The following is a 24160-nucleotide window of genomic DNA, read 5'->3' on the forward strand; positions in this document are numbered from 1 at the left end:
GCTCTTCATTTCTTATAGCATAGTAGTATTCTATCACAATCATATACCACAACTTGTTTAGCCATTCCCCAACTGATGGGCCTCTCCTCAATTTCCAAATTTTTTTTTAAAGCAATTGGGTTAACTTGCCCAAGGTTACATGGCCAGTTATTTTGTGTAGGTGTTAAGTATCTGAGGCCAAAACTGATCCTGGGTCCTCCTGACTCTGGGGCTGGTGCTCTTACTCACCAATTTCCAATTTTTTGCCACCACATAAAGAGCTGCTATAAATATTTTTGTGCATATAGGTCCTTTTCCTTTTTCTTTGATCTCTTTGGAATATAGTTCTAGTAGTGGTATTGCTGAGTCAAAGAGTATGAATGGTTTTATAGCCCTTGGGTATCTAGTGAGAGAAATGATTATTAATAACCAATATCTTGGAGAGGTTCAGAACTCTCCCTTTCTTCTGAAGTCCTTTAAAAGTTTAGTCTAAAAAAAATAATTAATTGAAAAAATTTAAAAATTCAGTCTGAAGGATATTACTGATAATGAGATTTCATTGATTCTCCCCATCTTGGTCAGACCCCACCCAACCCTGCAAGGAATTTAATTTAAGATAAGGAAGCTATTGTGTTCTGCTCAGGCTCCTGGGGTATACATTCTTTGAACTGATAGCCTAAAGCTATGGGCTTTCTGGTATAGAGATACTTTCCCTATCCAAGAAATAATCCTTCATTTCAATATAGCCCACCTCCAATCAGTTTGGTCATCAAGCTGATGTTAAACCTAATTAATTTAGGTTAACTTTTCTTTCCCAAAGACTAAGTCTGAAACCAAATTCTGGATCTCATGAATTGGACAACAATAGGCCCCTGACCAAGCACCACTGAATGGTTATTTTGGGGGCCCTCCTGGCTCAGAGTGAATGTAAATAGTAACTGTTTCTCTTTTGGCCAGCAACTCTGAGGGTCTTCCCCTCCCAGTTTAATTTTTTTTTTTTTAATGAAAGGGGTCATCTCTTGATTCACTTCTTAAAGAGGCCTATTCAGTGAATGGGTGCTGCCTCACTTCAAAGTGAGAATTTGAAAAGACCAAAGCTTAAAAGGGCCAAGGTCTCCCACTGCATCCTGGACCATCTCTAGTTGTCCTGATCCTTATCTGGCCACTGGACCCTGATGGCTCTGGAGGAGAAAGTGAGGCTAATGACTTTGTACAGCCCTTCCTCACTCAGATCAAAGTCAATTGCAAGTCATGCCATCATTTTCCTGATATCATGGTCCTCTTTGAGAACAAAGGACCACAACTTCCAATCAGTTAACCAGTTCAATCTGATTGCTGTTTGATGGACCACCTATTGTTTTGGAGGGTATACAAACTGTGAGTCGCTGCCATGATTGTCTTTGGTCTAAGAGAGATGACCAAACAACCATCTTTTTATTAATAACCTATTGATCTTATTAAGAAAATGGTTAAATTACCCAAAAAGTATGTCTCTTGAACCTTTTTAAATATCATAGTACACTCTCTATAAATGGTTCCAACCCCCCATTAATGGTATTCCTCTACAAGTATAAGGGCAGATCTCCTACACTCCAGTTCAATTTAATCATTAACCACTGGATTAGCTTTTACAGGGTAATATTTTATTTCAAAGATGTAATTGTATATATATAAACTAACTCCCTACATGGGAGGCTTAATCTTCTTCCTCCCTTGCACCGCCCCTATCTCTAGGGAGGGGAAAGGGATAAAGTACATAGCTTAGTTCATTTCCTATAGGAGCACCAAGTCCCAGTTTCAATACCAAGATACCAAGATGCCCTTCAGGCTCCATTCTAGGGCACTCTGGCTTCTCAGGGCTTCCCCACCAGGTTGGCTGACTACAACATCCTGCATGGAATTCTGGTATGGCTCAGACTTCTGAATATAGTAGGGGATCACTGCCAGCACCTAAAACTGAAAAGAACGACACAGAACAGAAATCCCAGGGGAAGAGAAACTGGAACCAAGGAATAAAAGGGAGAGGAGGGGAAGGAAGTCCTTCTCCTCTCACTGGCACCCACACCGTGGGTGAACTGTGATCTTCACCATCTGTACAGTGGCAGGAAGGTGGGCATAGGAAAGAAAGAAAGTCTGAAAGAGAATGACTCTCAGTCTGGCCAGTTTTAAAAACAAAGCCTTTCTAGCTACATAGCCAGTCAAAGGAGGCTACCCCTACCCATGTGGTAGGGGACTCAGAGTACCTCTATGTTAGAACTTATTATCTTTCTCCCTAAACCCTCTTTCACTCCTATCTACCCTATTTCTACAGAGGGCAACATCCTCTTCCCTCAGGCTCTAAACTAAATGTTCTCAAATTTATTTGGCCTACTGCCCCCTTTTAAAAAAAAATTACTCAGCACCCTCTGGAAACCTATTTTCTTTAACCCTTTAATGTTTTTTTTTTTAATTTGCATCATTTCAAAAAAGTATAAAATATATATATTTTCTAAATGATGCACCTTAAATTTAATAATTTATTGTAAATTTGTGGGGGTTTGTGCATTGAAATTTTAATGACTCAATATTGCATCATGTAACTGTATAGTATCATATTGTAAACAAGTCATTGTGTAACGTATGTGTATTCATATTCCTGCTGATGCATGCTGGACTTTCTGACAATGTGTAACATACTCGCCTGCCAACACCTGCTTGTTAAGACCTGTCAACAGACTTGACCACTGATTGGTTATAACACACATTTTGTGTGTGTGTTTGGAAAATAATGTAATCACTATGACTTTAACACTGGTACACAATAGATGAAACATGTAAGAATGGTTTTTCAAATTTTCCATCTCTTCTTTCCTTATGCTTCCACCACCCCTTTATTTTTATTCAATGCCATCCTATTGCACTCAAGGCTACTACTGCCCCCCTGGATTGTTCTAGCACCCCCAGGGGACAATTTCACACACTTTGGGAACCTATGCTTAAACCTAGGAGTCATTTTGGATTCCTCAATATCTCTTATCCACATCCCTCCCTGCATCTAAGCTATTGCCAAGACCCACCTATTTCAACTCTGAACATCTCTCAAATATGACCCCTTCTAGTCATCACTTTAATTCAGACCCTCCTCATGTCTGTATTATTGCAATAGCCCATTGATACTTGCCTCGTCTCTCCCCACTCCAATCCATTCTCATTCAGTCACTAAAGTGATTTTCCTAAAATATGGATAAGATCATTTCATTCCCCACCCCTCAACAAGCTCCAGTGACTCCCTATTACCTCCAGGAGCAAATCCAAAATGCTCTGTTATGATTCAAAGCTCTTTATAACCTGGGCCCCTCTTACCTTCCTAGTATTCTTATACCTTACTACCCAACCCCTATTCTTCAATCTAGTATCACTGGCCTCCTGGCTGTTCCAAGAAAAAGGCTCTCCATATTCTCAGCTCCTGGGATTTTCTCTGGTTGTCCCCCATTCCTGGATTACATTCCCTCCTCTGCTCTGACTGACTTCCTTAACTTCCATTAAGTCCCAACTAAAATCTTACTTCTACAGGAAGCCTTCTCCAAACACTTCCAATTCCAGTGCCTTCTCTCTTTAATTATTTCCTATTTATCCTGTATATAGTTAGCTTTGTATGTATATTTTTGCACGCTGTCTCTCCCAGTAGACTGTAAGTTCCTTGAGGGCAAGGATTTTTTTTTTTTGGCCTCTTTTTGTATCTCTAGTGCTTAGCACAGTGCCTGGCACATAGTAAATACATATAAATGTTTATTGATAGATTGCTTGATTGATGTGGTCATGTACAGGCAAACTCCATTACATTTGTATCCCTGGTGCTTGGTACAATTTGTTGCCTATACTAAGTGTTTAATAAATGCTTCTTGCCTTGTCTTACAAAGGCAATGACCAATATTGGTTTCTGTGGACAAATAATAATACATACTTCTCTTCTCTTAATAAAGTCACAGCTAGTGACATGAGAAGTAGAGTGCTGGACCTAGAAACAGTAAGACCTGAGTTCAAACCCAGCCTTAGACACTTGCTAGCTGTACCACCCTGGGTAAATCACATGAGCCTGTCAGCCTGAGTTTTCTTATCCACAAAATGAGGATAATAATACACTTATGTTGCAGCCTTGTTATGAGGATCAAATGAGATAATATATGTAAGGCAAATATTAAAACAATACATTAATTCTAGCTATTATGATTAAAAAGTGATGGGCAATTACAGATACCTGATGTGACATACATTGTCAGATACGGTTTCTTTATCAGTTGGCTTTGTTTAATTTTCTTTTTTGATAAAGGGAGGTCACAAAGAATACAGTGTAAGAGATAAGAGGGATAAGGGGTAAGAAATGTTGGGAAATGCCTCAGGTATTTAAAAAAAAAGAACGGATAAAAGATTTTTAAGAAAAGCTTCAACTTTATTATTACCCCCCCCCAAAAAAATATTGACCAAAATACTCACAACTAGCTGACTTATATGCCTACTTTCTCATTTCTGAAAATATCATATAAGGATAATCTATATACACATCAAGGGTATCTTTGATCAAGGTATGACATGGGAATATACAAGCTTTTCAAAACAGGGTTCTATAGGAGAATACATATTTATGATCACACAGCTGTCCAAAAGGTGGAAAGAATGTTGACCAAAATAAGGTATTTGTTTTGGTAGAGCAAAATGCCATCTTAAAGCCTCCCCTTCAAAGGGGATGAATATATCAAAGATTCCTCAAAAGATTATAACAATATATATCATTTTTTTTATTAACCCTTTGGTGATTAACATCAATGTTAGCATTGCTTAATGGCTAAAAGTTATGGAATGCCCTAGTGTCTGAAGAATTAATGTTGAAGATCACTGAAAGCCCAATAGAGGGTTGTATTGTGGGCATAAGTAAGGTGGCAATGTCACCAATCAAGAAGAATGTAAGAAAAACAGCAAGTGATCAAAAAAGCAGGTAGTGCAATCAAGTGGTAAGAACAAACCCACAAGCTACAAGAAGCATCTAAAGGGTTTCCAGCTCATTGAGTGGATCTCCTGTGGAGGATTTATGGGATAAAAGTCACACAGGATGAGCAGGCAAGAATGGGTTGCCATCTGTATCCCTAGAAAGAATCCACATCATGGGAGATCACAGTTGCATTTAAGCATTAAATTACAAAATTGGCCCCTTCCCTACCTCCCCCAAAAAAGGAAACTGATCGAAAAAGTAAAGCTATTCAATTTCATAATAAAAATGTGAATAAAAAAAAAAGACTTCCCACAGCTCCCTCACTCTCAATCAGGACATACTTTTTCTTCCTGAAATACCATGTTTTTTGTTATTGTTTGTTTGGTTATATTTGTTTGTTTGTTTTTTTGCTTTTTGGAGGGCAACTAGGGTTAAGTGACTTGTCCAGGGTCACGCAGCTAGTTTTTGTGTTAAATGTCCAAGGCCAAATTTGAACTCAGATCTTCCTGACTCCAGGGCCAGTGCTCTCTATTCACTGCACCACCTAGACGCCCCTGGTTTTGTTTTTGTTTTTGTTTTTTTGAAAGAGAAAAAAAAAAACCTCACTTCTTTATAGCTCCATCATGGCATCATCAGACCATCTGTACTCTGACCTCCACATGAACACACCATGCAATGTGGATCCACATCCTCTTTTTTTTCCTCCATTTATATGTAATGTCCCTTAAAGGTAATCACCATCTCACCCCATCTGTCAATCAATTCCTGTCCCCATGGACTTCCAATAAAACTTTCAAAATATTTTTTTAAAGCCCAGGTTCACATTTTAACACATCAACTCTGAACCCTGATTTGGGATCACCCTTTAATTTCTCAATCAAATTTTGGAGAGGGGAATATTCTTATACCTCCCCCTTCTCTACCACATCACTTAGTACAATGCTCTATAAAGTGTGATCTCAAGAAACAATATTATTAAGTGGCCGATTAAATTCCTGTAAAATTAATAAGGGTGTGCCTGATTTCCTGTCAATTACTCCCCCCCCCTTCACATTCCCTGTGGTTCTATGATCCTAATTCTGATTCCTGGTGAAAAAGTGAGGGAACACCTGGGTTGGGGTGAAATCACACTTTATTGTGGCTAATTATTGGATGTTAAGAATGATTTATTAAATATAACTTCGAGTGGAGGGAAGAGGTGGGCAGGGGAAGTAAACAGTGTCTCCATCACTGTTACCATCAGAGCTATAACAACTGGCAAAGCTCAGGACCAGAGATAAGAGTTCTTTCTGGGATGTTCCTCATGGTGTAGGATTAGGCAACAGTCAAAGGAATGATACAAACTGACAGAAAAAGGTCTCCAAAGATAAGAGTAGTCATAATGGAATATATAATTAAATATCAACAGAGGAATACATTCTGATGGATATTTCAGAGCCAACAACACGATCCACCCCGACCCCGAACATTTTAGTCTCTCTGACTCTCACGCCCTGTAGTCACAGTGAAATAGTGGAAGACAGCAGGCTGGTTATGCTGATCCAGGAGAGGTGGGTGATATGAGAACAAATTAATCCTGATCAGAGACCCTATTTTCCTTCATGGTCTTCTCAATCCAGGAAATATAATTCTTTACTTTAGTGTAAATTCCATAAGTACCACATCTGGGGCCCCAGGACACCAGGCCCGCCACATAGAATTTGGTGTTCTCTTGATTAGGGACCTGTACAGCAAAGGCCCCACCACTGTCCCCTTCACAACTATCACTCCCTTTCTCTCCTCCAGCACAAATCATGTTATTGGTAAAACTGAAGGTGCTGGTATCTACTTTGGGGTCTTCACTCTCTACTGATTTACACTTTTCCAGGGGGACCACAGGTAAAACTGCCCCTCTAAGTCCAATGACAATTCTACGTTCATTTGATCGGCCCCAGCCTGAGATCAATCCCAGGCTCCCAAAATTGAGGTCATAATCAGGTGAATTGTCTGGCAGGCATATGGGAGAAACATTAGGCCCCAATTTCACTGGGTCTTTTAGGCGCACCAGTGCAATGTCATTGTCAAAATTCTTCCTTGTCTGTAGCTCACCAACGGACTTCCAGGCCGGATGGATAAAGACACCATCAGCAAGGAGCATCTGGGCCTTCTCCAGAGCTGTGTTATGAACCAGGGTGCTTCCCATGTACATAACAGGGTTGGAGTTGCCCTCTAACACGTGGGCAGCAGTGAGCACCCAATGTTCATCAATGAGGGCTCCGCCAGCTCTTGGACTCTGAAAGAAAACTTGCCAGGGGAAACTGCCAATATCTGCCCTTTTACCCCCAAAAATCCTCTGGGTTCCTGCAAATTGCTGACTGGGAACTCCACAAACTAGGAAACAAAGAAAAATAAGTTAGCGAGGTACTCCTAAAAAGATATTGGCCTCAAACTGATGCCCAAGCACTCTGATCCTATTATCAGCCTGTAATGAAGACTCTTCAGACCCTGTATTTTATCCATTTCCTCAAGTAGACTGGGTTTCACACAAACTGAAAGTACTATGAATTACCCCCACTGGCAAACGGGTAAAAAGAAAGGAGCTGTCTCCTGATCAGTCTTGACTAGACGTTGGCTTCTCTGTCAAAACTATGACTCAGGCTAGATGAGGTGACGAGGAGGGAGGGAAGGGCTCACCTCTTCCTTACCCACACCCACTTGTTGCTCCTTTCCTACTGATTGCTTGGAAAGACAGTCCCTTTACCTTCTGCTCACTACATCAGGAGCCCCATGTGACTTCAGCTGATGGCCCACATCTAAACCCTTCCCTCCCCAGCCTAGCTGGATTCCTCTGCCCTTTACCCCCAGTTCCTTCTGTCTAAGAAAGCAATTTAGTCACTGTTCTGGAATTTGGGGTTAGGTAGCTTGTCAGATTGAATTATTCTGATAGGAAACAACTTTATGAGAGTTATTTCTAGCTCCTCCTTCACTCTGAGTCATGAAAAAGGACAGTTAGCTAGCTAAGTAACATGTAACATGGATAATAATAGTAATGACCCCACCAAACGATAATTAAGATGCTTCCTAAGTGGGTGAAAGTGAGTCTAGGATTGGAAGAATTAAGCAATGATTCTCTTGGCAGATGGGTGGTGGACTCTAAGTATGAAATGAGGCACATATTATCCACTGGAGACAACGTGTTGGGTTGCCATGCTTTCTGTTATAAGAGAAGGTGTCTATGGGAAGGAAGGCAGTACTGGGACATTATGTTTTTTAAAATCAGTTAAAGAGTGGATGAAACGTTAAGAAGAGAAGAATGAACCAATGAGCTTGATCCATAAAGTCAAGATAGGTAAATCCCAAAATTGGATGGGGGAATGAGAAATATTTATTTTGTGAATATAGACAAAATTCTAGTTTTGGGGCCAGAAAGGGAGTCAAAGAAGTTCTTCCTCGAAGGGAACTTTAATTGAGATTGAGCTCAAAAACTCAGGTACTACTCAGTCTGAGTCTATGTACATTGATTTTACACATACTACAAATTACCTGACCCTGTCAAATTGTAGATGGATTTGTATATTTCCTTTTCCCTTATAAATAAACCTAGAAAAGTTTTTTATGGTTTCAAGTATGTAGAGACAGAATAGAAGGGAAAAGGGGAATTAGGTGCTAGAATTGGACACACAGACATGGAGGCAGAGAAAGGAGGATCTAAGTAATTGAGGTTTGGGTACAGTAGGTCTCTCATGCTAAGGAAGACCCAAGAAGCATCAGTAAGTCCCATGGCCCAGAGTTCCATCCTCAACATTCTTATCATGTGTGTTTACACCTAGGTTTTCTGTGAAAAAATTAGCCTATCTACCTGATCAAGTATTTGATTATGGCTTCCTGGTACTTTTACATTTCAGTTGCTATCTCTGAACCTTTATCCAGGGGTTCTCAGTCTACCATCTGCAGACTTGGATGGGAAAAAATTGTATCTCCATTCCAAAATAATTCCATTCCAATATAATTTCCTTTGTAATTCCAGTATTTTATTTTTTGTGTATTTAAAAATGCTTTCCCATTTGGCTTTATAATAAAATAAAAATTTTGGCTTTCCCAGGCTGCCAAAGGGACCCCTGCCTAGAAAGTCTTACCAAACTTGTGATGGCAGCTCTAATCTTGATTTTTATTCCAACACTCAACCTTACTAGGTGACATCATAGATTTAGATCTGGAAAGGATCACAGAGGCCATCTAGTACAACCCCTTCTTTGCACAGATAAGGAAACTGAGACCAGAGAAGTGAATTGACCTTGCTCAATGTCCCACAATATAGTATAAACCTCAGATGTAGGATTTGAACCCAAGCTCACTTAACCTCTATTTGCTTCAGATTCTTCAACTGTAAAATGGAGCTCATAAGAACATCTACTTTGAACGGTTCTTATGAGGATGGCATGAGATATTTGTATTTGTAAAAAGCTCTTAGCACAATACCTAGCCCATAGCAGGTGCTTCATAAATGCTAATTCTCTACACTTTCCTTCCATTCTCTGACTCCCGAGCCAACACACTTTCCACTGGGACTCCCATAGGCCCATTTACTCTGACCCAGTTCCCAGAAGCTCTGGAATTCTCACACCCTAACCCAGCTACCATGTCACTGGGTCAGACTCTCATGGTCCCAAAGTTTCCAGGCTTTCTCTCCCAGGACATAATTCACTATAGCATCAACAGGCTCATTTTCCCAAACACTCTAGAAGTCACAGCAGGACATGAGAGGATCCCTGGAGCCAGGAGACACTTTGCAGCTTCTCCAAGTAAGTTGTGCTAGGGCTCAATTCTTCCAACCTTCCTCCACCCACCATCTTACTTTTTACCACAGTTATTCCCCATACCCAGCACTCTTTTACCTGCTACACACTGAGGCAGATCCATGCCTAGCACTTTGTTCACCCAGGTCCCATTGGCAGCACAACGATACTCCGCTAAAATCAACAAGGAAGGTAAAGCCATTTCAGTACTGAATCTCCTCATTAGAATTCAGTCTCCCTAAAAGTAGGCTTTATAAAGACAAGTACCAGAGCACAAGCACCTGGACCCACAAGGGGAAGGTCTAGACATTCAACCTTCTGCAGATTCTGGGTTCAGGACAGGAAAGTGGTTGGAGATTTTTCCTGCCATACTAGTCAGTATTCCTACAGGAGGATGCAGATGATAGGGGAGGGAAAGAAGAAAGGGAGGCATTGCATTATTTTGTTGTTGTTGTTTTTGGCTTTTTTTTGGGGGGGGGAGGTAGGGCAATTGGGGTTAAGTGACTTGCCCAAGGTCACATAGCTAGTGTGATCAAATGTCTGAGATCGAATTTGAACTCAGGTCCTCCTGACTCAGGGCTGGTGCTCTATGATGAAGGCTGTGAACATACTTGATGTGAGAGAGAGAAAAAGTAGTCAGGTGTTTTTCGTGTCTAGTGTTACATAACATTAAGAACAGACCATCCTGAAAAAAGGGCTTTTCAATCAGAGTAAGGGTGGTTTGCAGTCGTAGGCATCTGTCTATTAATACCTGGGTTTCAGATCAAACAATTTATTCAGAATATGACTAATGATATCAAGAATGTTATAAAAACAGATTCCTACTCAAAGCAGGGAACTAGAAAATTAAAAATTCCCTTAGAATTCTAAGATTCTATACTTCTATGAGTCTTTGAACTGAATTGAAGGACTCCAGTTCTTTTTTTTTTAAAGCAATTGGGGTTAAGTGACTTGCCCAAGGTTACAGGGCCAGTTTTTTTGTGTGTGTGGGTGTTAAGTATCTGAGGTCGGAACTGATCCCGGGTCCTCCTGACTCCAGGGCTGGTGCTTTTACTCACTGTGCCACCTAGCCGCCCCAGGACTCCAGTTCTTTTGCCTTTTGTGCCTAAACTTTTTTGGGGGAGAGGAAATGGGGGTTAAGTGACTTGCCAAGAGTCACATAGCAAGTAAGTATCTGAAGCTGAATTTGAACTCAGGTCCTATTGAATCAAGTGTTCTATCCACTTTGCCACCTAAACTCCTTTAAAAGAGTTTCCCTGGCTTTCTTCAAGTCCCAACTAAAACCTCAGCTTCTCTGTGAAGCATTTCCAGATACCCCTTAATGCTAATACCTCCCCTCCACTGATTATCTTCAATTTCTATTGTTTGTGTAAAGTTGTTTGCCTGTTGTCTCCCCCATTAGACTGTAACTCCTTGAAGGCAGGCAACATCTTTGCCTCTTTTTTATCCCCAGTGCTTAACAAAGCCTGGCACATAGTAGTCACTTAATAAATGTCTACTTTGACTTGACCAATAGACTGTTCCTAAATAAGAATTATATTCTGAGACAGTGAAGAAAACAGCAACATAGTCAAGAACTCATAGGATTGGAAGATCACAGATTTAGAGCTGGAAGGAACCTATGAGCTCACCAAGTCCAACCCCTTCTTTTTACAGGTAAGGAAACTGAGGCTCTCAGAGAGAGGTTAAGTAACTTGCCCTGGGTCATACAGCTAGCAACTATCCAAAGTTCGATTTGAACCTATGCCCTCTTGATCCCCAACCTAGTGCCTCATCCCCTACATCCCTAAGCCTCTCCTTTGCCCTTTCAATTCCAAAAAAAACCTACCTTTTAATGTCTTCATTTTTACTACTTCTCCCCCAGAGGAAAAACCTACCAGTCCCTTCAGTCTTCATGTAATAATATGGCTCATTGCAGGTATATCGAGTCACAGCCCCAAACAAAGTATATTCTGTATTGTCTGCTTTCCCATTTTTAATGTCTTCAGGAGAGCCACAGTCCACCGCTACAAAGGAGAATCAGGATGGGGGTCAGGGTTCTCACCTTCCCCCAGCAATAGTTATGGCAGCAACTCTAACCAACCACACAGACTCTACTGCCTTTTGAGATCTTCAAATACCTCTGGGATGAGCCTTTCTCTATTCTCCTATCATGTGAATATCCTATCTGGTTTTCCTATGCTACCCCTACTGAAGAATAAAACCTTGCAGCCCAAATCATCTTTACCCCATTGGATGTCTCTCTCTTGCTGGTGATGTGCTGGGGTGGTAGAAACAGATACTCATGACAATCCCATTGCCCTTCTGTGTTCCACCTGGCCTAGGGTCAGTTCTGTCCAACGGCCCAATAAAGTCTCTGTGTCTAGATGCCTCAAACCCAATCCACCTGCTCTTCCAATCTGAGGGAAAGTAGTTATATGCCCTCAGTCCCATTGTGGAGAACGTTACCTACGTTTGCATTTCAGTTTGGAATGACTCCACTGCCCATTACTTTGACAAGAAGAATAGAAGGATGTTGAGGTGACTTTTCCCTAAAGAAGAACAAAAACAGCCATTAACTAGGAGGGATGTGGGGAAGTCAGAGTACCAGAGGGAGTCTCATCCTGGTATTCAATGGGGAACCCTCCTTAATTGTAACAAAGAGAGACCCAAAGCAGCCCAGATCTATAGCATCATAGTTGATTTCCATTTGAAGTCGGTGAATGGAAGACCAAACCAAAGAGCAGCAGAAGTGGGGGGAGCTCAGTCTCTCCCAAGGAGAGATCAAATGCTCAGAGGAAGCATGCTTGGGCTGCCCCAGTTGTAAAAGAAATGTCTGTGCCTTCTTTAGAAACACCTAAGGAGACTTAACGCTTGGGAATGACTTGGTAGTGATTGCCTTGAATGGAGGGAAGGGGACATGGGACAGGCCCCTGAAGGCAACTTACCTCCACTACTTCAAATCCTTCCAGACAAGTTATCTTCACAGTGTCCTTATACACATATGTGGCCTTTACAGGATCCTGAACAGAGTTGGCTGTGAATTCTTTAGGACATGGCATTGCTTTAGAAGGAAAATGACAGCAATGGAAAAGAAAACATCAATGAACGAAAGGTTTGTTTTTAAATTTGTCTTTAAAATGACATAATGCTCTGAACTATTTGCTTTATTTAATAAAAATCTACTTCTATAGCAATTAAAGGGAGCCACAGCCCACAACTATGAAGTACTTTTTTTTCACAAATCATTACTCCAAAGGTAGCGTTCTATTATATTTCCCATGTCACAGATGATGAAACTGAGGCCCACAGAGGTTAAGACAAAGGATACACAGTTTATTAAGTGGCACAGAAAGGACTGGTCTCCATATTGCCTCTCAGTGTCACCTTATCATCTGTCTAATAGCCAAACATCACTTTGTGAATCCAATCCATGCAATCCATCTTTCTGCCATCTAAGCTAATAAAGCAATCTAATCCAACAATCCAATTCTATTCCATAAACATTTAGGTGCCTGACTTCCTGCCTTAATTCATCCAACATTAAACATAATTTCAGTGTCTATGTTCTTCTATAAAATTCTACCATTATATCCCCCCCATCATCTACTGTCTCTCACGTAGCCACCATTCCTCAATTTTGGCACCTGATGTGTATCTAAGAGAATCTAGCATCATTCTCCAAAGGCTCCTTACAGGTTGGTTTCTTTTTCCATGATCTCTCATCCACAATACAAACAAAAGATATGAGCTGACATGTGGGAGGACACCTGGATATTGCAGCATTTCTGGGATCACTTCAGGAGTTTGGAACTCCCACAGGAATTAAACAATTTTGAGGATTTGAGAGAAATACTACACTTTTTGGAAGTACTCCTCAATCCACTTCAGGCTTTCTATCCTTTCAGCATCCAATGTAAAGATGTGTCTACACATCTCTCTCTATAAATATGTCTATATGTCTATGTATCTATTCCTCAGGTATCTTGGCACAGGAATGTTACTTGGATGCAAGCCCCCATAGGAACAGCTTCCATGGCTACTCACGATCTCCATAGTAACGAAGTTTCCAGCCCTTTTTTTGCCCTGTTTCATCAGTCTGGAAAATGATATCAAGAACATTGTCCTTGGTTTCAATGATTTGCTGCCCAGGAAATCTATTACCACAGTAGGGCCCAAACTGCTGACCTCCTGCAGTGAACTGGGAGAAAAAAAATAAATAAATTAGAATAAGTCAGGAGAGAGACAGAAAGGAAAGAAAGAAAAGAAGCAGAGTAAGGCACGAAAAAATTAAATATTGTATAACATTCCATGCTACTTACTACATGCTAGTGGAAGAGGCTACTGCTCCTGGGAGACTCAGAATGATTTGCAATGGAAGTCCCTTGTAAAGACATAGAGCATGGAGGGCATCTAGGTGACACAGTGAATAGAGTACCAGCCCTGGAGTCAGGAGGACCTGGGTTCAAATCCTACCTCAGACACTTAATGAGCTGTGTGACCTTGGACAAGTCACTGAACCCCAATTGCCTCGACTTCCCCCCTCCAAAAAAAATATAAATAAATAAAAACTGTAAATGAGATCACAAATTCATCAAAGGGAAAAAAAAAAGACAGAAGCACGTGGAGGCATTCCGTAACTAGTTCTATTCTGCCAACCATGTGGTTAGAAGAAGATTTTTAATTATCTTTTGCCTCTTTTTGTATACCCAGTGCTTGGCACAGTGTCTGGCTCATAGCAGGCACCTAATAAATGTCTGATTGATTGATTAGGAAGCCGGAATTTGCAGATCCTCCAAAAGGTACTAGGCAGTAGAGACTCAAGCTCATTTTTCTCTTGGGCTACTTTCTCTTCAGCTGTTCTCCCTTTCTTTGAGGCCTTTGCTGACTGCTCAGTGAGAGAAACTGCTGTTAGGAGAGAGGCTTTTGGGCCTCCCTCCTACCCCAGCCTACATGTGGCCCCCCAAAATGGCCCTCGGTCTTTTGCTTTAACATTTGTACTTTCCTGTTTTAGAAGAGGGAACTGAAGATTCCAGTTTTGTGAGAGGTCACAAAAGGCATGTGGGCATCCTGGCACCCAGGTTTTGTAGCAAGTCCAGTATCAATGCCCCATGGAGCAAAATGTGACCTTCAAAAGTGACCTTTAGGACCTAGCTTAGCAGTAGCTGGGATGAAGACTAATCTAGCAGCAGTTTCTCGTCTGAATAGGAACTTGGTGAGAACGATGAATATCATGTAGAGAATATGCTGTGTGAGCCCACTCTCCCCAGAGACCAAGGTGATATGTGAAAGGGTATGTCCCTGTGGTGTGGGGGGATATAATATACGTATGTCTTTTAAAAGAATATCCCCTTCAAAAAGTTGATTGATGTTAACTGGTTAAATGGAACTGGGCACTTAACAGGCAAGGGCACTTAAGAATTGGTGGGGGGAGGTATAGAGCCATTTACAGTAGAGAAGAGATCTCCCAGGGCAGCTAGGTGGTGCAGTGAATAGAGCACGAGGACCTGAGTTCCAATACAGCCTCAGACACTTGACACTTACTAGCTGTGTGACTTTTGACAAATCACTTAACCCCAATTGCCTCACCTTCCCCCCTCCAAAAAAAAATAAAACAAAAAAAAAGAGAGAAAAGATTCCCTTAATCCCTTCAGGAGATGCCCCCCGCCAAAGTCCTGAGGAGAACATGCAACTGGCCTAGCTGACTTTTCAAGCTGTGAGTATACTTGCTATGATGTAAAAGAGGAAAAGAACAAAAGAAAAAAGATGCAGGAAAAAACCTGAAGGAAGGAAACATCTGTTTTCAGGGGGGGAAATCCTACACAGAAGGGAAATAAAAGTAATCATCCACCACGCACAAGCAGGCTGTCCGGACAGTCTCCTTCTGAATCACCTGCTTCCACATCAAAATCTTCTCGCTTAATAGTCACCACCACTCGGAAGCCTTTCTCCAAAATCACCCGATAGTCACAGCGGGAGTTCTCAGGATATAAATTTGGATAGTTGGGACTGGTAATCTCCCCAGTTAGATCAGTAAACATATTCCCACTGCAATTCACTTCAAAAGAGAGAAGGAAGAAGGAGGAAATCAGCAGAATGAAAAGAAAACTTGTCATCTTCTATCCATCTTACTCTTATCAGTTGATCACCTTTCATTCAAAACAAATCCATGTCCCTAATTCAGATCTATATCCATTAATTTCCTGATGGCACATCATCAATTAGAGTCACAATCCTCATTAAAGATGCCAAATCTTTTTTTTTTAAAGCAATTGGGGTTAAGTAACTTTCTCAAGGTTACACGGCCAGGTGTTTCTGGGTGGGTGCTAAGTGTCTGAGCCCAGATTCAATCCCCAGGTCATCCCGACACTGGGGCCAGTGCTCTTACTCACTGTGCTACCTGGCCGCCCCAGGATTCCAAATCTTAATGAGGTCCCTACTCATCTACCTATATGAAGGGTAGAAGCTTTTGAGGGCCTGAACCAAGCCATGTTTGAAGGTTTTCTCTTAGCTCCCTTGGCCTTGTTTACCCTAGTAAGTTTCTTCCCTAGATGTGCTTAGAAATAAGAATATATATCCTAACATATATTCTAGAACATATATTCTTAGAAATTAGAATATATATTCATCAAAATCTAGGTTAACTATGAGGGTTAAGCTGGTGGTGCAAACAAACTTCCTCTCTCATGCTTCAGGTAATCCTGCATCCCAGGTGACTACCAATGTTAAATGAATGAACAGATGGATGGATAGATGGATGGATGGATGGATAGCTCACCTCCACAATTCTTCATGTCATCATGGAGGAAATACTCTGGAGGGCAGGAACAGAAGTAACCACCGATGTAGTTATTGCAGAAATGACTACAAGGGGCATCTTCAAAATCCACGCACTCATTTATATCTGAAAATAAGAGGGAGAGGATGGAAGTTGGAAATGGAGATATATATAAAAGAAAGTTTAACTAAAGATTAACTAAATGAGGTTTAACTAAAATCTACAAAATTAGTGTTAGGGTTTAACCCTCCATAGAAGGAAGAGATATATTTTAAGCCTTTGTAGAACTACTTTACATGCTCTTTGATGCTGTCATGGTCTCCTCAGTCTGCATGCTACTGCCCCTGTCTTAATTCATACTACCAAGTTTCCTAGGCTAGGAACTAATATAGCACAGGGATGAATGGGTTTACAATGTCTGAGGCCTTTAGGTCCCAAATATCTCTCAGGAAGACGTATGTAACACTAAAGATGGCAACTTAAAGGTCAGACATCTTGTACTACATGTCCATAGTAGGAAAGTACAATTAGCAAATTTATTAGTGTGATCAAATAATAATTTATTTGATTTAATGAAATTTTTTAAATGCCTCAATGGAGAGTACCTTATATGAAAACATATTAGAATTTCACAAGTGTGCTTGAATGTCAAACTCATGTCTCACAGCAGAAACCCAAGCTAACTGAAGACTTTTACTTACCAACAGGTAATGGAGGTGGAACTAAGTAAAGATTTTCCTTTATAAAAATTATGAATAGAATCTTGTTTCATGTACTTGTTATTAGTTCACTCATAATTCTGGAACATTATAACAAGACACTGATGGGGAGATATTTGGCCATACCCACGGCAACATAGTAAGCAGCGAATCCTGTGAAACGCTCTTCGTTGGAGAAGTCTGACTCAAAGACAACTTGAAGACTGTTATATGGCACATGGTACTCCTTCACTACTGGAGAATTGGGGTTCTTGCTACTCTTCCTCCCACAGAGTACCCCTTCAACAAGGTCTCCTGACATGATCTATGAAGAGAATTTGAAAGAGGGACAGAACTAATGACTTTATGAGAAATCAAGATATTATAAAGCAGATCCAAAAGAGTGAAAGAATAGAAGGCAATGTGAAATATCTCATTAGAAAAACCACTGACCTGGAAAATAGAGTCAGGAGAGATAATTTAAAAATTATTGTACTATCTGAAAGCCAGGAAGAAAAAAAGAGCTTAGACACCATCTTTCAAGAAATTCTCAAGGAAAATTGCCTTGATATTCTAGAATCAGATGGTAAAATAGAAATTGAAAGAATCCACTGATCGCCTTTTGAAAAAGATCCCCAAAAGAAAACTCCTAGGAATACTATAGCCAAATTCCAGAGTTCCCAGGTCAAGGAGAAAATACTACAAGCGGTCAAGAAAGAACAATTTGAGTACTGTGGAAACACAATCAGGATAACACAAGATCTAGCAGCTTCTACATTAAGGGATCAAAGGGTTTAGAATATAATATTCCAGAGGTCAAAGGAGCTAGGATTAAAACCATGAATTACCTACTCAGCAAAACTGAGTATAACACTTCAGAGAAAAATATGGATATTCAATGAAATAGAGGACTTTCAAGCATTCTTGATGAAAAGACCAGAGCTGAACAGAAAATTTGACTTTCAAATACAAGAAGCAAGAGAAGCATGAAAAGGTAAACAGAAAAGAAAAATCATAAGGAACTTACTAAAGTTGAATTGTTTACATTCCTAGATGGAAAGATAATATTTGTAACTCATGAGATTTCTCTCGGTATTAGGATAGTTGAAGGGAATCTATCTATCTCTCCATCTATCTGTGTGTATGTGTGTGTATATATATATATATATATATATATATATATACACACACACACATATGTGTGTGTGTGTATACAGAGACAGGGCGCAGGGTGAGTTGAATATGAAGGGATGATATCTAAAAAATAAAATTAAGAGGTGAGAGAGGAATATACTGGGAGAAGGAGAAAGAGAGAGATAGAACGGGGAAAATTATCTCACACAAAGGAAGCAAGAGAAATCTGTTACAATGTAGGGGAAGAGCAGGGAGGTGAAAGGGAATGAGTCAACCTTACTCTCATTGGACTTCACTTAAAGAGGGAATAACATACACACTCAACTGGGTATCTTACCCTACAGTAAAGTAGGAGGGAAAGGGATAAGAGGGAGGGATGATAGAAGAGAGGGCAGATTGGGGGAGAGGGTAGTCAGAAGCAAACACTTTTGGACAGGGTCAAAGGAGAAAATAGAATAAATAGGGGGTGGGATAGGATGGAAGGAAATATAGTTAGTCTTTCACAATATGACTACTATGGAAATGTTTTGCATAGCTACACATGTATAACCTATATCAAATTGCTTGTCTTCCCATCGGGGGTGGGTGAGGAGGGAAGAAAGGAGAGAATCTGGAATTCAAAGTTTTAAAAACAAATGTTAAAAAACTGTTTTTACATGCAACCAGGAAATAAGATATATAGTCATTGGGGTATAGAAATCCATCTTGCCCTATAAGAAAGTAAGGGGGAAGGGAGAAAAGGGGGCAGACTGGGGGAAGGGGTATTCAGTATGCTTGCCATCTTGGGGTGGGGAGTAGGGGAGAGATGGGGAGAAAATTTGGAACTCAAAATCTTGTGGAAATGAATGTTGAAAACTAAAAATAAATAAATAAATTCTGGAAGAAAAAAAAAAGAGAGATTCTAGGGAACCAAAGAATAGAAAATATTCTGAGATATAGGGACTCAAAACAAAGTGAAGGAAGGAAGAAGAACCGGATTATCTTGCCCACAAGGTTCTTCTATTTTACAATCCCTCCCTCTACTTCCAGGTCCAAGCCCTTAGCCTCAGGTCCTTCTGTACCTATACAATACCTTCACTGAATCGTACTCGCAGTCGGCTGACAATTCTATGTCCAGATGAGTGAAGTAGAGACGGATGCCATACCCATCAGGAACTGTGATGTTCCAGGTCTTCTGTGCATTATTGGGATATGCCTGGGGGTAGTTAGGGGACAAAATTTCCCCATACATGGAGGTCTCCTCAGCCCATGCCAGCACTGCAAACAAGACAGCACACCTAGAAAAAGGCACAGAGGGTGAGCTGGATCCCCAGGGGTTGGCACTGTGAATTTTATCTTGAGAATAATCGGGAAGCAAGTAATGTCACAGGGAACAGAGAAAAGATGAGCTTCAATGTTAGAAAGGAGAAAATGCTGGAGAAAACAGGTCATAGTCAAGACCCCTCAGATGTCAAATCTCTAAGCATTTCTATTAACTTGTGGCAAAATCTGACTCTCTTAAGGGGATGAAAAGATTAAATTCAGACCCTGTATTCAATTCAACAAACGTTTAAGTGGTCACTATGAGCAAGGCACTGAAAATCTAAGTACAAAACCAAAATACTCTGTGCCTTCCAAGATCGTATGTTCTACTATAACATGGACCCAGTGGGATAAACTGGATAGCTACTGTACCCTCTTAGAGCTGTGTGCTTATAATCCTATGATCCTAGACCTAGATACAGGTATATTTATTATATATAAATAAGGAATATTTATATTATATGTAATATATAAGGTCATTTGAGAGAGGGAAGGCTGTGGTGACTAGGAGGGATATAGAACCATCAAGTGTACTACATATTTCTGAAGGATGAAGTCACCTGAAGTTAGTGTGACATAATGAATAAAGTGACAGCCTAGGAGTTGGCATGAAGTGAGGTCAAGTTCTGCCTCTGATATGTCCTTAGATAAGTCACCTGACTACTCAGTGTCCCCAGGAAACTCTAAGATTATAAATCTCCTTTTTTTTTCTTTTGGAATCAGTTGGGTTTGAGTGATTTGCCCAGTTGTCTGACACAGGATTTAAACTAAGGTCTCCTGATTCCAGGGCCTATCCTTTGTGCCCCATACCTGCCCCTCTAAGATTATAAATTTCATGATAGGCATCTCTCAGTATCAGTAGAATTTCCTCACCAGGATCTCCCTAGATCCATTAAATCACAGATCCAGACCCTCTTCCAAAAATAAAAGGTCACATAGGTAATTCCTCTGACTCCTAATGAAATATATCTACTAAGCACTGCATGGTAAGTATTTGTTGTTCAATCATGTCTGATGCTTTGTGACCTGATTTGGAGATTTCTTGACAAAGATACAGGAGTGGTTAGCCATTTCCTTCTCCAGCTCATTTTACAGGTGAAGAAACTGAGGCAAACAGGGTTAAGTGACTTGCCCAGGGTCACACAGCTAGTAAGTGTCTGAGGCTGGATTTGAACTCACAAAAAGGAATCTTTCTGACTCTAGGCCCAGCAATCTGCCCCATGGCAAGTGTTAGGGTATAAATACAAAAGCTCCCATCCTAAAGGAGCTTACACTCTGATTGGAAAGATAACACATACAGAATTTTATGTAATGGAGAGAGAAGGGAGTTACAGACTGGGGAGCTAACAGGGCTAGTTACTAACACAGCCTTTCCAGATCATACAGTCATAGACTAAGAACCAGAAAGGAAACTTAAAGGTCCTTCGCATTTTAAAGATGAGAAAACTGAGACCCAGAGAGGTTAATTAACTTGCTCAAAGGCAGATAAGAAGTAATGATAAACCAGGGATTTAAACCTGTCATCTTACTCCAAATCCAGGATTTTTCTTTACCGCAGTTTCTATATCGCAGTAAATAGAATCTATAAACTACAAACTCCTTGAGAGTAGGGAATAGACATTCATATCACCAGCATCTAGTAAAGGGTTTGGCAAGAAGTAGTTACTTAACACATACTTATTGAACTGAACTGTTGCAGAGGTTCCCTAGATTATTTGGACTATTTTTAAAGGGGAGTACCCTTTAAAAAAAATTACTCGGCATGCCCCCCTCCAGAAATCTACTTTCTTTAACCCTTTAACAGATTTTTTTAAAAAATTGTGTCATTTCAAAAAAAATATGAAATTTTTTTAAAATGATGTATTTAAATTTAATAAATTTGTGACTTTTTTCTGCACTGAAATTCTGATGATGCAATATTGTATCATATAACTGTATAGTATTGTAAATAAGTCTTTACATGCATATATTCCTGCTGATGCAAGCTGGACTTCCTGACAATGTGCAGCACACTTGCTTGCCAACACTTGCTGGTCAAGACCTGTTGGAGGACTTGACCACTGATCAGTTCTAATTTGCATTTTATGCATTTGTTTGGAAAATAATCACTAGGACTTTAACTCTGTTACACAACAGATAAACATGTACAGTTTTTCAAAAATTTCTTATCTTTTCTTGTTTTCTTTCCTTATGCTTCTGCCACCCCCTTATTTTTAATTGCACCCGAGGCTACTACCACCTCCCTGAATCATTCCAGCACCCTCCAGGGTAGCAGTATCACCTACTTTGGGAACCAGTAAGGGATCCTAGGAGTGTTTGTAGGTCCCAGGAAAGGAGAAGATATGGAGAAACTAAAGAGATGAAGGGAGGTGAAGAGAGAGAGGAGAAAAAAGGAAGACAGAGAGGAGGTGAAGAGAGAAGAGCAGCAAAAACAGGGAGAAGAAGAAGAAGGATAGAAAGAGGGGAGAAAGACAGACAGAAACAGAGCGAAAGAGCACAAGCAATGGGACAAGCTCCCAGAAGAGACAGGAAGGACACAAATATGGGGAAAACCTCTCTAGGGTTTCTTGACCACTCACCATATGACTGTTGATGTGATAGGTCCTGAAAAGCTGGACATCTCTCAGTTCTGTTTCTCTCCACCTCTGGACTTTGGAGCTCAGAGAAGAGACAGGTTTAACTGTATTTGAGTGAGCAAACCTGCTTTAGGAGTAAGAGTCACCTGGAGTTCAATGACACTATACTGACACCAACATTCAGGTTCTACTAAGCAGTACTACCCACATTTTACCCACTTTTCACATCTTTCCAGCCTTTAACTTTCTAGACTTTGTCATTCCGCAACCTTTTGTTTCTCTCTTCTCCTAGACTGATTGCTAAGGTTGAGAGCTTTCTCCTAAGCAACATCTATTAATCAGTTCAGCTTTTTTTTTTCTTTTGCCTTTTGGAGGGCAATTGGGGTTAAGTAATTTGCCCAAGGTTACACGGCTAGTTTTTTTGGTGTGGATGTTAAGTGTCTGAGGCCAGAACCGAACTCAGGTCCTCCTGACTCCGGGGCCGGCGCTTTACTCACTACACCACCTCGCCACCCCGACAGTTCAGCTTTTCTCCCTATTCTTCAGCTTTTCTGTTACTCTGGCTGAATTTTTACAATTTTCCTCATCCTTTATCTCTTCAAAGCACACAGTACCCCTATCCAAGTTTAAAAAAAAAAGTCCCTTTATCACAAGGTATCTGGAACATGTTCTCCCTGGACTTTAGATTCCTTGATTCACTTTCTCACATTACACCATCTCTCTTCAGTATATCTAATTATGGAATTCTAATGATATGTATCACTGTTGATTCCTTCAGGATCAAAATAAATTATACCTTAAAATTTACTCCAACCCTCTTTGCTAATCTGTGGGAGAAAGGCAGCCAAATGGGAAGATAACATTAAACAAAAAAACAAAACACAAAAACTTTGCCTCCCATGTCTTGGATAGAAACAGAGCTGGATAGGTAGATAGGGAAGGAAAAATGGCAAAGTAACTAAAAGAAACTGGAAGAAGGAATGAGAACAATGTTCTTTCTCATTTCTTATTTTAATTTTTTAGTCTTTTCCTTCTATCTAAAAGTAACAATCTTCCCATAGTTTGTTCAAAATGCATATCATCCCTATCAAGAAGGGTCACTGTGCGATGGAATAGGAGTGGGGTTGACCCAAGAAAAATGGCCCACGGTGAGAAGGGAAAGGAAGCTCCTCTCCCTCTTCTTTGCCTAAAGACCAAACCATCCAATTCGAGGTATCTCCATATTGGAGTTCCTATCACTTGTTTTTAAGGTTTTTACCTTCTGGAGCTGATGGGGAAGAGTAGATCAGTTTCCCTTACTTCTGCAAGTGGGCATCCTGGGAAGCACGTGCAGACAAGTACAGAGGGCAACCAGAGAGCTTAGTGCTCCCTTTAGCTCTCTCAGTCAGCCTTTCTGTCCTTCTGTGTCCTGTTCCTACCATTCCCCCTCAATGTGCCACACAAGGAGGGGCTGGGAGACCATGGAGCAGGAAGAAGACGATTCAGTCTTGATCTTAGAGCTCCCTCTGCTTTTGGAACAGGCACTGCCCTCTTCTTCCTTGGCCTGAGCTTCTTTATTGAGGTCTGCATGGAGGACACAGATTTTTTTTTTAAAGGTGGGGGGAATTTTGTTGTTGTGCAATCCTCTCTTCCTAGCCAAAGGGGGTGTAACAAATGCATTTGCATGTAGTTTTGGGGAAATCACGTGGTTTGTGGGAAAAGGAGGAGAATGGGAGTCAAGCCCAGCCCACAATAAAGTTTTATCCCCCATGGTCCAATTCAGTTATATACTAAAAGACAGAATGTTTATCAAAAACCTAGTTCATAATTTCTTTTTATTTTAATTAAAGCAAGATGGGTTGCTGGATATTAGGGTGAACACAGGCCTCATTCTGATGCTTGTGACTGATTAGAAACTTCAAGTCATTCGGAAAACATCCCAGTCAAGAGAAAGAAAAAGGGAACTTATGACTATGTAATAAACATGCTCAGTC

General features: G+C 40.5%; 1 protein-coding gene across 4 annotated transcripts; it reads right to left on the reverse strand.

Moving 5' to 3' along the window:
- Positions 1-6059: 6059 nt before the first annotated feature.
- On the reverse strand, positions 6060-23771 carry C1S (complement C1s). 4 transcript variants are annotated; one of them, XM_069101559.1, is made up of 12 exons: positions 23446-23771; positions 22191-22269; positions 19382-19586; positions 17323-17500; positions 16478-16603; positions 15558-15757; positions 13747-13900; positions 12648-12763; positions 12173-12251; positions 11598-11726; positions 9820-9894; positions 6060-7315 (listed from the first exon to the last, which is right to left on the reverse strand). In XM_069101559.1, exons 2-12 carry the CDS (start codon positions 22229-22231, stop codon positions 6516-6518), a joined length of 2103 nt encoding a protein of 700 aa, XP_068957660.1. In that variant the 5' UTR covers positions 22232-22269; positions 23446-23771; the 3' UTR covers positions 6060-6515. The 4 variants fall into 4 exon arrangements, with proteins under 4 accessions (XP_068957660.1, XP_068957659.1, XP_068957658.1 ...); XM_069101558.1 differs by having other exon boundaries at positions 22191-22291; XM_069101557.1 differs by having other exon boundaries at positions 22191-22311.
- Between the last annotated feature and the right edge of the window lie 389 nt (positions 23772-24160).

Source organism: Petaurus breviceps, unplaced genomic scaffold (genome assembly GCF_028583685.1).
Source record: "Petaurus breviceps papuanus isolate PSGF00001 unplaced genomic scaffold, PetGlider_PUasm1.0 470, whole genome shotgun sequence".
NCBI classification, from domain to species: Eukaryota; Metazoa; Chordata; class Mammalia; order Diprotodontia; family Petauridae; genus Petaurus; species Petaurus breviceps.